The sequence below is a fragment of the Gigantopelta aegis genome, chromosome 4 (assembly GCF_016097555.1).
Source record: "Gigantopelta aegis isolate Gae_Host chromosome 4, Gae_host_genome, whole genome shotgun sequence".
NCBI lineage: Eukaryota > Metazoa > Mollusca > Gastropoda > Neomphalida > Peltospiridae > Gigantopelta > Gigantopelta aegis.
Genome location: NC_054702.1, coordinates 49,901,717 through 49,917,718, shown reverse-complemented (window position 1 = coordinate 49,917,718; position 16,002 = coordinate 49,901,717). Strand labels below are relative to the sequence as shown.

General features: G+C 33.7%; 1 protein-coding gene across 2 annotated transcripts in view; it reads right to left on the bottom strand.

The window, feature by feature from the left end:
• Positions 1-16,002, bottom strand: part of LOC121370662 (androglobin-like) — an 85,449-nt gene that overhangs the window by 43,883 nt on the left and 25,564 nt on the right. The window contains exons 8-18 of one of the 2 annotated variants that reach the window (XM_041496050.1): positions 15,877-15,966; positions 11,854-12,015; positions 11,203-11,329; positions 9,513-9,633; positions 8,710-8,793; positions 7,304-7,416; positions 6,763-6,940; positions 5,339-5,432; positions 4,887-5,064; positions 3,604-3,717; positions 3,201-3,354 (exon numbers count right to left, since the gene is read on the bottom strand). In XM_041496050.1, coding sequence (XP_041351984.1) covers positions 3,201-3,354; positions 3,604-3,717; positions 4,887-5,064; positions 5,339-5,432; positions 6,763-6,940; positions 7,304-7,416; positions 8,710-8,793; positions 9,513-9,633; positions 11,203-11,329; positions 11,854-12,015; positions 15,877-15,966 — 1,415 coding nt within the window. Of the gene's footprint in view, positions 1-3,200; positions 3,355-3,603; positions 3,718-4,880; positions 5,065-5,338; positions 5,433-6,762; positions 6,941-7,303; positions 7,417-8,709; positions 8,794-9,512; positions 9,634-11,202; positions 11,330-11,853; positions 12,016-15,876; positions 15,967-16,002 lie in introns of both variants that reach the window. The other variant, XM_041496049.1, reaches the window with a different exon arrangement.

Genomic DNA, 16,002 nt, shown 5'->3' with positions numbered 1-16,002 from the left:
TGTAAATAATTTCAGTTTGGTTTAACGTACAAATAAAAATAAAATTGTTCTGGAAATAATAAAAATATACTATTTTTGTGTGTAATTTAGAAAACAATCAGCTCAGAAATAAATAACTTATAGCAAATTTCATAGTATGAAAAAATTTGTTCCCCGTGGGACTCACTATAAACATGTTTCTATTATCTAACTATTACAACTGTGTTACTGTTGCACACAATTCATTTAAACTGTAGGTGTTTGTATGTTTAAATGAAATTATGGTAATTAATGTAAGGCAATATTGCAGCTTTTCAAAAAAATCTAAAATTTCCATGCAAGAACACCAAAACAATCAGGGTGTGTGACAGCTCGCTAGATTCATCTCCTATATTTAACACATGATCAATTATAACAAAACACAATTTCAGCAACTTAATTTTTACCTGTATCATTCTTTATTTTTAAAGCATAGGTGAGGACATTTATGATGCCTGGGATGGGCATGCATAAATTTCAGCTTAAGATTTACAAACAACTGTGGTCATTGGCCATGCTTGCTGTTAACGGAACACGTCGGAACTAGAGAATGGTTAGGGAACGTAACTCTGCCTAATTTTTCTCGCTAGAATCTAATAGAGGCTATACCTGTAAGTGCAAAGCTCTTTATACCTATAAGTGTGAAGAATGGTTTCATTTCATATTTCGCTTACAATTATTGAATTCAATTTTTATAAATCCAAATGTATTATCTAGCATATAAAATCTGTCAAAAAACAACTGAACTATAGTTTCAAGTACTTTGACATCTTTTTAATTGGAATTAATATTCAGAATATTTTAATGGTAAATTTATCTGTTATACAGACAATAAAATTTATAATCATTAAATGATTTGAGGGCAAGTTTGACTGTTTTACCAACAAAATAAAAATGTTAATTACTTCTGCTAATTTAATGGCTTTTAATTGCATTACCACTAATTATTGCTCAAAATTTATAACCCCTATCTATAATTAACAGAAATCATAATTTTATGAGTTTATAAAATCCCAAAACATTATATCAAACAATGTTTTTTTTATCAATTAAAACTAAATAAAGTATACCCATGAAATAAAGACTGAAAATGAACTCACAAAACCATTTTTGTTATAACATTTCGATTTAATGAAAGCAAAGAAGGAAGTGTTTTATTTAACGACACACTCAACACATTTTATTTACGGTTATATGGTGTCATACATATGGTTATGGACAACAAAGATATTGAGAGAGGAAACCCGCTGGCACCACTTCATGGACTACTCTTTTCGATTAGCAGCAAGGGTTATCTTATATGCACCATCCCACAGACAGGGTAGTACATACTATGACCTTTGTTACACTGGTTGTGGAGCACTGACTGGAACGAGAAATAGACCAATAGGCCCACTGACGGGGATCGATCCTAGACTGACCGCGCATCAAGCAAATGCTTTACCACTGGGCTATGTAATGCCCCATTAATGAAAGCTTACAAAATATCATAGTCGGCAATGTATGTCAAAGGCACTGTCAAATAATGGGTAGAACCATTCTGAGCATTGATCCATTCCACTACATGATGTCATTGAATATTCTTCAATCTCTGTCTGTTACTTGGAAGTGTGTGTGTGTGTGTGCGTGTGTGTGCGTGCATGTGTGTGTTTTTTCAAATCATAATGTAGGAAAGAACAAAAAAATGAAAATAAAGGCATGACAACTGTTTCCACCCTAATAATATTATCAACACCATAATATAATTATATTCTTAAAATCTATACTGAGTCAAACTAAAAACTTCTAAAATCGACAAATCGTATAAAGTCAATGAGTGTTGAAAGCAGGTATTTTTCAGGAATAAATATTGTAATGGCAATGTCTACACTCCATTTGAAGCCCATCACAGCCCACGTGACCCGATCCATAGCACGTGCACAGCACCACTGAGGCAAAAGTGGTTTTGCAGGTGCCACTGGTCATGTGACTACAATAGGACACGTGTTTTCGTTACTTGCTCACAGTAGTCTGATATAACAAAAAACCACATTAAAACAATATTTTTTACGACCTGTTTCGATGCCACTCCTCACAAATGTGCAGCATGAATGTGCTGTCGGCATGTTGCACGCAGGAACGTCAGTAGCTGACGTTGCAAGGGCATTGGATTGCAGTCGATGGGCAATTTATGATCTGCGGACACAAGTACAACAAATGAGCACCACAACTGATCGTCCCGACTGGTAGACCATGTGTGACGCCATAGGCAGATGACAGTCATATTGTGCTATGTCACATCCGCAGCCGTTTCATGGCAGCTACAGCAACCAGTAGTGAACTCTTCAAAATTTGGGTGTCCACGCTAATGATCCGAAATTGGCTGCAAACCACTCACCTCCACACACGGCGCCCACATGTTGGACCCATTTTGACTCAATTTCATTGACGTCAACGTCAACTGTGGGCACAACACCATTTGCGATGGACTCAAAGGGAATGGAATAGAGTTATGTTTACCATTGAATCGATTCACACTGCGATTTGCCAATGGAAGGCAGAGGGTTTGGTGATAACATGGTGAACTTCATGCTCAGTGTTGTGTCAGTGAAGTTGACAGATTCGGAGGTGGAAGTGTAATGGTTTGGGATGTTTTCTGAGAAAATGGACGTTCTCGACTTCTTGGCAACTCAATGCTGTTGCATACTGCAACCAGGTGCTGGCTCAGTAACTTGTGTCCTTCATGTCAGCTCATGGTCCAGGTCTGATCTTTCAGCATGGCAACACCAGACCCCACACGGTCATCTTGATAAGGGATTACCTGAAGAACACGGGCAATCAATGTCATGGATTGGCCTTCAAGGTCGCCCGACCTGAATTCCATCGAGCACGTCTGTGAAGATGCCTGTGTACTCTCAAGAACCCTCCACAGACTTTGCAGGAACTTGGTCTCATTAGTGGAACAATGGCACCATATCTCTAATGCAGTCTTTACATGCTTGTGAATTACCATTTTGACTGTTTGTGGTTTTGACGAATGCTGTGGGTGCATCGAACAGATTTTTGACTCAAATTTTATTCCTATTCTTTCTTTGGACGTCATACAAACCACCCCACCTTATTTAACATGTTCTGCTGTCATATTTACTAATTAGCCAAGATGAAATAGTTGTGAAGTTTTTAATTTGACTCAGTATAAATACCTTTTTCTTTAGTTTTTTCTTTGTCTCTCTTGTCGTCTTCTTTAGACCCAGATACTAATGACTCCGCTCTGACACTTCGAGATTTCTCCTTCACTGGAGACTTGGAGGCTCGCCGATCAATCTTGGGCGACTGCAGATCAAGCTTTGGTGATGTCTAAAAAATGAAGACACTTAAAATTAATGTCAAAACAATTTTTCATTGATTAAAATACATCAAAGGACGTGATACGCAATTTTAGGGACTTATATACAACTAACATTCTTTTGCAATAACTCTGTGGAATTAAATATATCACTAATCAACTGGTCAAATGGAATGCTGTATTACAACAAAACAACTTAAAAGGAACAAATTAACTGAGGTAACTGGAGCAGATCAAATGCACGTAAAACATTTGCTCACCTCTACTGAATCTTTTGCATCTTTTTTCCCTGTTGATTTTTTCTTTTCCTTGGTTGCAGCACTTGATGCACTCTTTGTAGAAACTGGTGATTCATCTTGAGGAATTTCTGGAGGCTAAATATTAAATTTATTCAAATGTTTAATACACTAAAATAGGCTATCGTATCCAACAGTTATTACCCAATTTGGTAATTTATGTAGTAAACACATAGTATTGTGTAATACATCTTTATTTATAACTGATGGTCTAACCTTCATATATTTAATAATATAACACTAAAATAGTTTATCTATAGTCTGTGTCAGCCTCCATGAACAATGTTGTTTTGTAAATAATTTCAGTTCGCTTTGACGTAAGAAGAAAATTAAAAGTATTTTGGAAATAACCATAAAAAAAGCAATATTTTTGTGTGCAATCTAGAAAACAATCAGCTCAGAAATAAATAATAAGAAACTGGTGTTCCCTGTGGGAAGGAATATAGTTATCTGTTAGTAAATATCACTCCAGGTGATAACAGTTACTGACTGACATAACTGTAGTATTTTACAGTTACTGTAATATAATTAATTTACATTATGCATGAATGAATGAATGAATGAATGAATGAATGAATGAATGAAAGAATGTTTAATATGACACTCCAGCATTAAAAATGTATTCAATTGGAGTGAAAGAAGGTAAGCACGGTGAAACATGTCTAATATTTATCTGATTTAGACCGGATTCAGTGTTTAGAGGCCTGTGTTTTAGAACAGTAAATTCAGGACCATGAAACATGGCTGGTTTTAACAGGATTCTGGTTTAGTCAGGTTTCACTGTATATGAATGAATGGACATAATTAGAAATGGTCTAATGTTTGTACTAATTGATGGCCTAATGAAATGTGATACTGGCTATACAAATTGTAGTGCCACAATGCGCATAAATGAATATAAAAACTTAATTATATCACCATTATCACATTTTGCTCAACATCCTTGTTACTCAACATCCTTATTATTAACACTTGTTCTGGAAAACTAGATATACTTTACTCTTAAATGTACAAGCTGCAGTTTACAGCAGATTTTTGTCCCACATTTTCACCGATAGCTTTGCTATTAGAAATGCCCAACTGTCCATTACGAATTTGAAGAATAGGAATGAAGAGAAGTTCTGAAGACTTCCTAATTCTAAATTAGTTTTCAGTATGACCATCCTCTTTTTTATAACAAAACAATTATTTCTGAATCATGTATGTCTACAAGAATAATTTAAAACAGCTTGTTTACTAACACATACTGGGACATCACGTTTGACTTGTGCATCGTGTTTGTGTGGATCTTCGTGTTGGGACAGATGTTCTTCCTCCTCTAGATCAGGTATAGACTCGTCTTTCTCGACAATCGCTGTCACAGACGAAGGTGTATTTGGTCTCGATCTTGTGCTGCCACGCTCTAAAGCCATGCTGGGTTTACGACTGTACAAAATAAACTGAATGTTTAATATGACTCTCCAGCATGAAAAATGTATTCAATTGGGAGTCAAAGAAGGTAAGTACAGGAGATGATTATTTACACTACTGTAAAAGAATATTACATACATTCATCAGATAAAGACAGAACAACTGAATTGAGGCAGCCATCTTGAAAACATGTAAATAAGGTAAATTATAAGATAGAAATATCGTTCAATTATTAACTCAATACCATTTTGTCTCATGTCACTGAAAATAATAAATGTTTGATACATACGTGTCAGTTGGAATAGGTATAGGGCTGACTTTGTAATTGACAAATGGTGAGGTGATTTCAAGACATTTGATAGGCTTGGGTGGGTCAGGTGGAACTGAAATAATAATTAAAACAACATTAATATTAAAATTATAACACTTATTTCTGTACTCATATTAAATAATGTTCAAACAAGCCATCGTTATATTATTTACAATTATTATATTCCTTTTTACCGCTGAAACATCTCTGGTTATATTAGAAATAACAAAATTAATACAGATGTCAAAAACGTGTGTACATGTATCATGATAAAGATGAGTGAAATTTAAAATTTGTTTTGTTTAACAACACTATTGATTTATTAATCATCAGCTACTGGATATCAAACATTTGGTAATTCTGACTTAGAGTCTTAGGTTAAACCTGCTACATTTTTCTATCAGTAGTAAGGGATCTTTTATATGCACATTCCCACAGACAGGACAGCATATGTCATGGCCTTTGATATACCAGTCGTGGTGCACTGGATGGGATGGGGAAAAGAATAAATCAGAGAATACGTCCACCGAGGTGATTTGATCCTTCAATGCAAGCACCTCCGGCGAGTGCTCTACCATCTGAGCTACATGTAGATCCCGTCCCAATAAAAATCAGAGCAAGTCTTTGAAGACTCATTTCAGACAAACATTTACTGTTGTACTTCTTGAATTGGGGATACTCATTTCTCTCATCCTCAGATATATGGGAGAGCTATCCCATGAAAGAAAGCTATGCAAGAAACTTCTATCCCACATGGGATATCACGTGCTTGCATTTAACATGATGTCGTTGGTAATATATGACGTCGTATTAATGTGAGATGGGACGGGAAGTAATTAGACAGTTTTAAATTAATATTTTTTTTATTAAAACCTTCATTATAAAAGCTATCTTGTTAATTTGTAGTGTTAAATTTTATTTAACACATGAAACAAACATGACAAATATGATAGTGTAGTTTATTTATGATAAAATAGTCAAATAAAAAAGTTACTTGTTGAGCCATCTTTGTCTGATCGTGTAAAATAATGGTTTATTTACTGAATTAATGAGAGAAAAAGACTCCCATCATATGCGGTAATATGGGACGGAAAAAGGTGAAAATCTTGACCATGGGACTCAGCAAACCTTGTCCTAGGTCGAAATTTCCACCACCTCGGGTGTACTTTCTCTATCCCACATGACCACAAATGACTCCATCATATGCGGTCATGTGGGGATAGAAAAAGTACACCCGAGAGTGGTGAAAATTTCGACCTGGGACGAGGCTTGCCGAAATTTTAACCACCTCAGGTGTACTTTTTCTATCCCACATGAGGGAGTCTATTAGTCTTCAACAGACACTCATGATAAAAATTTCTTTTAGCATTAACATTTGTCTTAAAACCTAAGCCACATCGAACCTATGGGTTCATCAGAAGGGGTTGGTTTCTTTATCCTGGGCCGGATCTGTTTCCATGCTGGGATCACTTCAGGTGGAGGTGGTGGTTCCAGGGGGATGTCTCTCGTTTGAGTGATCCACAACGGGTGGGGAAACAGGTGTGAGAGACCAATCTGTCGAAGGTGCTCACTAGCATTAGCCTAAACAAAACAAAATCATCATCACGTGTGTAAGATTAGTAGAAGGTGATGCTAGAGTACAGGCTTAATTGTTTCATTAAGAATATGTAATATATTAATCAATTACATATTTTTATAAATAAGATGAAGACATGGAAAACAGTGAATCTGATCATCCTCCAGGAATTTCGTTAGATTGATCTATCTTCTGTGTGGAAGATTATTTCTCTTAGAAATTAAAAATACAATTAATAAAAAAAATCAAAAAAAAAATCAGCTAATTCAACAAATAAAAAAACCCCAGATACAATAAACACCATTCCCCAATCAACAAACCAAACACATTTTCTCACTCGCACAATTAAAAAAAAAAAAAAATCTTACATGTTCCCCAAGCACAGACACTGAAACAGGGTATTTGGGTGTTGAGTTGTATGTTGCAAAGACCACAACTTCAGGATTCTCTGGGATTGACACTTCTTCTGTAAATTTGTCTTCTGGTGAAAATAATATTACATTACAAAGTGTTTTGCAAAAAATATTCATTAAAATCATTCACAAAATCAAAAGGTGAATAAGAATTAGTTAACAACAGTAAATAAATAATTGAAATTTGAATAATGACAAAATTAATCTACTGCACCCGAATCATACCAACCAATTACTATAATAATTGTAAGCTGTTTTGGAAAACTTTTTACATCCATCTTAAATAAAAAAGCAACCGTCTTTCTTGAATTTTCAGAAAAACTATAAAAAAAACTAAGCTGGTTTTCAAAAACATTATACTACAAATGACCATATTTTTTCCATATAATTATCTACATGAAATCTTAAAACAATGAAAGAAAAAATTATATTGTGCTTTTATTGATTTTTCTACAGCTCTTGACATGGGTTTGATGCAGAGGTTTGTGGCAAGTCTAGATGTAAATGGTAAATTTCTTAGAATTGTTTACAAAATGTATCAAATAATGTGTTAGTGATAATAACGAATATTCTGCCTATTTTTAATGTCAAAACGTTGTACGTCAGGGTGAAAATCTTTCACCCATATTATTTGCTATATATTTAAATGATTTAGAAGATGTACTAGTGGATGAACAATATAAAGGGGTTAAATTAGAGTACGAACATAACAATACTGATACTGATCTATTTATCAGGGTTGAAAATTAACATAAAACCCATGGTCGCCAGCAGGGCCAGTTGAAGAAAAATCTTACTGGTCCTTCTCAAATTCAACTAGCCCTCCAATTATGACACTGAAATTAAACTGCACAGCCAAAATAAAACACTAGAATGTTTTTGTTGAATAATAACTGTGTGCTCACCATATATGTTATGTTTGCGTTAAAAGAAAACCAATGAATTGGTGTTTAAGTTCAAAATTAATAAAGTTGAAATTCATATAAAAACATGTTATTATGTTATTAACCCATACCAACTCAAGTAAAGAAAATCGAAAAAAGAAATCCAGTATAAATAAAAATATTTCTTCACAAATTGCCATTAAATTATACATATTGAATCTCATTTTTAATACAGGGGTGAAGACAAAATGCTAAAACAGTCAAGGTATGCTGCTTGACTTACATTGTCTATGTAGTGAAAGGTAATATAGTATAAAGAGACTAAAGTTAGAACTGCATATGCATTAGTGAACTTGTCTGGGAGTGACAGTCCTCCTTGTGGTGATGCAAGAGGGATGGAATGAATTCACAAGATGTGGCTGTTATCTTATAGATGAGGCACTATTTTTAATTTTAAAAACTCAACACAATACTTACTATGTTTATCTTTGTCCTTATCCTTGTCACTCTTTTCTTTATCTTTCTTTTCCTTCTTGTCCTCCTTACCATCTTTTCCTTTCTCTGAATTAAAGTGACAGACATTCTCTTTGTTTAATTAAGTTAAAAAGTTAAAATATATATAATCTCTATAACAATTAAGGTTTTGACATGTTTGTTTTTGGCTTTTTAAAATATAATTTAGCTAACCATTTAACAACCAAATTACAAAAATAATTTTTTAAATATATATATATTTTTAAATACAACCATTCAGCAACTCATAATGCAATGTATTATAACCTTCTGACTACTGCAGGCGAGATAACTCGCCCAAAGTCACACTAGGCGACATACCGTACACTGTATACAGTGCATTCCACAATTCATATTTCCAGCTGTTTTCCACACAGCACTCACCAGAAAGGGATGTATAATACAGCAAACAGATTTCTTGACAAGATGGTGGCTTTTTTTTGTTTTTCAATGAAAAATACCTTGGAATGTTTAGTTCAAAAAGTGGTTTATGGCAAGTAGTTTTGCTGATCCCTGAAAATGACCGCGACATGCTGCCATTGTTGTCAAGCAAAAATTATTGGAATATAATCTAAAAGTGCTAGGTCATAAACTTGTTCATTTACTCATATTGTTTCCAGTTAAGAATTATTTCCATCAGAATGAATGAATGAATGAATGAATGAATGATTAACGATACCCCAGCACAAAAATACACATCAGCCATTTCTATCAGATGGGGAAAATGCTCTGTTTGGGGTGTGTGTGTATTATTAAGAAATGTATACCTTTTTCCTTAGCATCTTTAGCTGGCTTCTCTTTCCCACCCTCTTTGGATTTTTCTTTGCCTTCAGGTTTTGCTTCTTTGGTCAAAGCATCTTTTTCAGACTTCTCTTCTTTCTGAGACTCCTGAGATATAAATATATTTAATGGTACCACAGAGATGAAGATGACAACCCAACTCTCAGCTTCTGTTAGGACAACAGTTCTCAAAAATTAATTTCAATGTAAACTAAAATTATGATTTTTTTTTTGATTTTTTTTTATCTCACTACCCCCTTTCTTTTGACTCCTTTGATTTCTGTCTTATTTCTTGCCTACCTGACAGCTCCCCCTTTCTTTTAACTGCTTTGATTTCTGTCTTATTTCTTGCCTACCTAACAGCTCCTCCTTTCTTTTAACTGCTTTGATTTCTCTCTTATTTCTTGCCTACCTTTTTAACTGCTTTGATTTCTGTCTTATTTCTTGCCTACCTAACAGCTCCTCCTATCTTTTAACTGCTTTGATTTCTGTCTTATTTCTTGCCTACCTGACAGCTCCTCCTTTCTTTTAACTGCTTTGATTTCTGTCTTATTTCTTGCCTACCTAACAGCTCCCCCTTTCTTTTCACTTCTTTGATTTCTGTCTTATTTCTTGCCTACCTGACAGCTCCTCCTATCTTTTAACTGCTTTGATTTCTGTCTTATTTCTTGCCTACCTGACAGCTCCTCCTATCTTTTAACTGCTTTGATTTCTGTCTTATTTCTTGCCTACCTGACAGCTCCCCCTTTCTTTTAACTGCTTTGATTTCTGTCTTATTTCTTGCCTACCTGACAGCTCCCCCTTTCTTTTCACTTCTTTGATTTCTGTCTTATTTCTTGCCTACCTGACAGCTCCCCCTATCTTTTAACTGCTTTGATTTCTGTCTTATTTCTTGCCTACCTGACAGCTCCTCCTATCTTTTAACTGCTTTGATTTCTGTCTTATTTCTTGCCTACCTGATAGCTCCTCCTTTCTTTTAACTGCTTTGATTTCTGTCTTATTTCTTGCCTACCTAACAGCTCCTCCTTTCTTTTAACTGCTTTTGTCGTCCATTTCCACATCCTTGTCTCTCCAACCATGACAGGTACTTGTCTCTTGTGGCCATCAGTGCCATACACCTGGCAAATCCCATCAACTTTTAGCTGTGGGCTTAGTCTGACCACTTCAGTGAGTGTTCAGTGGTTACTTCTGGCATTAACCACCTACTTGTAACCACCTACAATACTCCCCTACTACTGGCGGTCGTTAGTACTATGGGTCAAACCAGCTTTAGTAGCAGCTAGGATGAGGATGGCAGGTGGGTTCAGAGAAGTATACAATGACTGCACCCATGGAGGAAGTGACTTAGTTGAGACAGGTAGGTAAAGGTGTGGACAGCAGAAAAGATAGAATCGAAGAAAACTGACAGATCACAGAAGAAATCATGGAAGAAATTAGAAAGTTGTTTTATATTAAGATAGTGAGAATGATAGGCAGAAGGTGATAGATAAGAAAGATGAATAAAAGTGTGAACCAAATTTGACTCACGGTCATTGGCTTATACACTAGACCATGAAGCTCACTAAATTATCAATTCTTTAGCAGTTTAGGATCTAATATCATTAAATAGCAACCACACTGGATTTTTTAACCCATTTCTTTATCTCTATAAGTGCTGGGTCTGGTAAGAGTACATACCACTGAACTAGTTAACTCCTTCTTTACTGCATCTGCAGCTTCCGTCTTTTCTGGTTCTTGTACAGGAAGCTGCCATGATGGTAGAAAGGTCTTCAGCAAGTCCCAGATCTCAGAGATATGGCAATATCTGAAAGGAAAAGACAGGAATGTTGTATAACAACACATTAGTACATTTTAAACTTTGGCGATTTGGTTTCAAATTCATCACTTGGTCAAAAGAGAGAAAGACTGCCACCAAATATACTTCTATCAAAAAGGTAGCAATCTTGCAAATGCATATTTCTCCGAGACAGGACAGTACATACCAGTCATGTGGCATCCAGGGATAGCTCTTTATCACTAAGCTATAAGCAACCCATAACAATATCTATAAAGTGCAAAATCAAATACATGTCTTCAAATATGAACTTTCAGCACATGTAATAAAGGTCTTTTTTCCCCATAATATACCGAGTGATTTCGAAAAAATTATATATCATAAATTATTTTTTATTGGGTGAAATTTGATCAAAAACATTTTCACTTTATAACAAACATTAAATATGCATATCACTCCATGCCAATCATGTTTTATTGAAGTTAAGAACTAAGATTTATACAGTGTATTGTGGGTACATCAATAAACTGAAATGAAAATGAAACAATTCTTGCCTGACATCGTCATCCGTTTTGCGAGGAACTACCACGTACAAGCTGTTTTTCTGTGCACTCAACTCAAAGTATTTTAGAACTACGCCACTAGCAGAAACTAGTGGTGTTCCCATTGGGCAAGGGAATAGGTTGCGATCATAGAGTTGTTCACAGACAAAGTATCTGTCGGTGAACAGTGCAGGAAGGAAAAAAAAGCAATGGTGCAGGTTAGTGTAGGTGTTAAAATAGCAAAAACAAACCACACAATGTTACACAAAGTATAACTAATCTTTAAAAAAGAAACTCTGCTGTAAACTGACTGACTTCTAAAAAACACTTTCTCTTTTTTCCAGTTAGAATTTGTTATTTGTGAATCTTTTTATAAAATAAATTGACCTCAAGTTACAGTTAATGTTATAATTTATTATTTAAAAAATAATAATAATAATTAACACCTGATGGTAAATGATCAGTTTGATTACAGCAAAAAAACTTGTTTTCTAAAGATTAGCCTAGCTATGACACAATCTACAAATGGTCCATATTAAAAGTGTTCCAGCTGTTTGACAACTGTGACTCCATTTTAAACAGCTGGGACATTTTGCAAGTGATTGTCATAAAGCATTATTTAGGAAAACATTGCACTGTTATAACTTAATTAAATTTTGTTTGTTAAAAAAAGGCACTACAACATATATTAGCTGGAATTTTTTCTCTGTATTGGAAAAATATCTATTCACAAAATTAATTTATTAGTTATCTTTGTTATAATATAAATCGTTATAAATACTGTTATAATATTAACATCTGGGACTTACTAAATACTGTTATAGTATCACAATACTAATTTGATTTTTTAAAAGTCTATGTAACAATAAACTTTATTATTTAAATAATCATAATCAAACAAAAATTTAATGCATGTTGATGTAAACATATGAATATAGTAAAATGTGGAGAGGCATTAATATAGGCCAATGGCCTGTTTGCCAATCCATTTCCTTTGTGAAATAAAAATTGTTTAAACCACAGTAAAATGAAATGAACTGGTTATGAGCATGCAAATGACATACTTGTGATTGGTTAAAAAAAATGCTTTGCAGTTTTAAAGTCACTAAAACAACAAACCTATCTTTAAAACAACACCAAAAGTTTAAAGAATTTTTTTTTTAATTAGCAAATATGCTAATATATGTTTTACGAAATTTAAGTGTTCATATATTGAAAAAGAAAAAGGTACTGGACCCATATTGTCAACAAGAGTGTAATTTTACATTTATATCTGTTAGTAGTACATTTACACTATAGTGGCACCTAAGTCTGCAACCCTAAGCATTTGTGTTATATTTTAAAATTAAAATCTTTCTTTAAAAATATTTGTTTCACTGCCACAGTACAATGGAACAATAAACGTGTTACTACTGAAAGTTATTTTAATTTTATTATTTTTTTAACTCAAGTAATGAGCACATTTTTAGTGGCACCCCCCCCCTGTATTTACTGGCCTACATGATGGCACATAAGTCTGTGAAGCAAACATTAAAACAACCACTTTGTCGCTAATGTTCACAGAAACGACAACAGGAAATGGATCCGACTTTTTGTAACTTCTAGACAACAAACATTCCTATTATAGTTTGTTTCAGGAAATATGAATGGTGTTCCATGCTCCTTAGTTTGGATAACACAAAATGACAATATAAAAAAAAAGCCAATGTCAAAATTTATGTTCATTATTCAACAAAAGTTGTCTCTTATTAACTGTGCAAATGAGCATAAATAGTGTTCATTACAAATATAGGACAATCAATAATAATTTTGAAACAGACTATAACAATAATAGGCTATGCTGTAAGTAAGGGCAGCCATATTTGTTGTGTTGTGTCACTCGGGAGGGAAATTCAAAGTATGCTTGGATGTTTACGTTAACATAAAATAAAACATTTATTTCATTTATGGATTCATAAATTACAATAAGGTATGTATTGAAGCTTCTATGTAAACTTGTGTAAGTTGATATGCAAGGTTAATCATTACAGCAGTGACAGACACGTGTTGACAGGTGATACAAAAACACATTGATAGAGGCTGGCAAAAGTGCTCTTTTAGTGCATTAATTCAGAGTTTTTTTCAATCAAATTGTTATCTATCAGTTTTATACATATATTAACAATCAAGATGTGTTGTTTTAACCATTGTTTTATGAATTAAATTAACGTTGTTTGTTGTTGACAAACATACCCCAACACTTGTTTCAAGACAATACAACGTAATTAACATGCGCAGACTTTTGTGTCGCGCAGATGTTTGTGCAGCACAGACTAAGGTAACATGAGTATACATTTGTGTTACTAGTACCTTCTTTTCGATGTTGGCCATAAATATAACTTAGTTTGACGTTAATCTCCAATGCTAACTCTCTCAGAATTAAATGAATTGAACTGTCATTAATAAGACATCTTTCTTTCTTTGATAGGTTTATTGTAGAAAAATATATTCTTTACCACTGTTAAAAACAAAAGTAAAAATATTAAGATATTAAGATAATAAATGAGTTACCAGTTATTATCAAATTTATGTCCCGCGTGAAATAATTTTCATATGTATTATGGGCCCAGAGCCCTAGGGCTAGTCTCCATCAAGAAAAAGCATTCTATCTCAACATCCCCTGTCAGAGGTATTAGTTTTAATGTATAGCATTTAATAAACTATGAAGCAGACATCTGTGTAAAACAACTCTAAGTTTTATTTGTTGATCTGTTATACAATAACAGTCTATTTTTGTTTGCTCAATGTGTCAATATCACAACTATTCACTCAGTAAACATGTAGGGCCGAATTTACGAAGCCTGTTTTTCTTAAACGCAGGTGTTTAAGCATTGTAAATGTACGTAGTTACACGCGTATAAGACATAAACAGGTGTTTAAGCATTGTAAATGTACATAGTTACACGCGTATAAGATATAAATATGTGTTTAAGCATTGTAAATGTATGTAGTTACACACGTATAAGACATAAACAGGTGTTTAAGCAGTGTAAATGTATGTAGTTACACGCGTACAAGACATAAACAGGCTTTGTAAATTTGGCCCGTAGTTTTTTTTTATAAATCTATTTCCCAAAACATGTACAGGCAGGACAATTCAAGGGTGTTGACTACCATTAAAGTAGGAGATCAGTAGGCAGTTATATCTACAGAGTGTAGTAACATTGTATAGTTGTAGCAGTGGCTGCCTCAAATCACAACCTGACACCTACTAATGAACACTACAATGAATCAACTGAAAATATTTAATCCTTGAGATATTCTTTTTGACATGTAACCAGCAAATAAATCTAGAGTTGACTTAGCTACGCATATACATCTATACATATTATTATACAAAATTATTAAATTAAATCTATTATTTTATTAAAATGTTTCTGAACACTTAAGAGAGAGAAAAATTAAAGATGAATCTAAAAGATACCACGAGATTTAGAAGTAGGTGACAAACATATACAAATGAAAGTGTGTGTAGGAAGAAGAAAGATACTGGCAGGTGAAGGACCCAACATCACCTTCAATATTAGAAATAGTGTTTAAGAACAAGGCAGATAATCCACAAACTGTGATACTCCTTAGATCTTGAATGTGGACATTTTGATCTGTAACTCATTATCCAAAGGAAATTGAACTAAGTCTACACTGTTAACATTAAATTGTGATTGAACATGACATTCAAATGAACCCATCAGAACATTGAAATTTAAATATTAATTAATACATTGTACATAAATAGGAAAAGAAATTCCATGCTTGACAAATCCATATATATTATAAAGTTTAATTTTACAGGTAAAGCAATTCTCTGTTTAACAAATCCATAACTATATATGATAAAGTTAAATTCTTAAATATTTTAAATCTAGGTGACAGATGATGAACAATGTGAATTCTACTAATTTAAGTAAAATCATAATTTCTTTGTGTAATATTCTAATGATATAATGAGAAAATGAGGTAATCTTACTTTGTGGTACAAAAACAACAAAAACTCACTGCAATGGAATAGTTTCAGGAATCCAGCCAGTCAAACACTGAATGATGCTGCAATCTCCAAACTCACAACTGTTTTTTCCACCAGTATAGCTAAAATAATAATTGTTATACGATGAGGATGTGCAA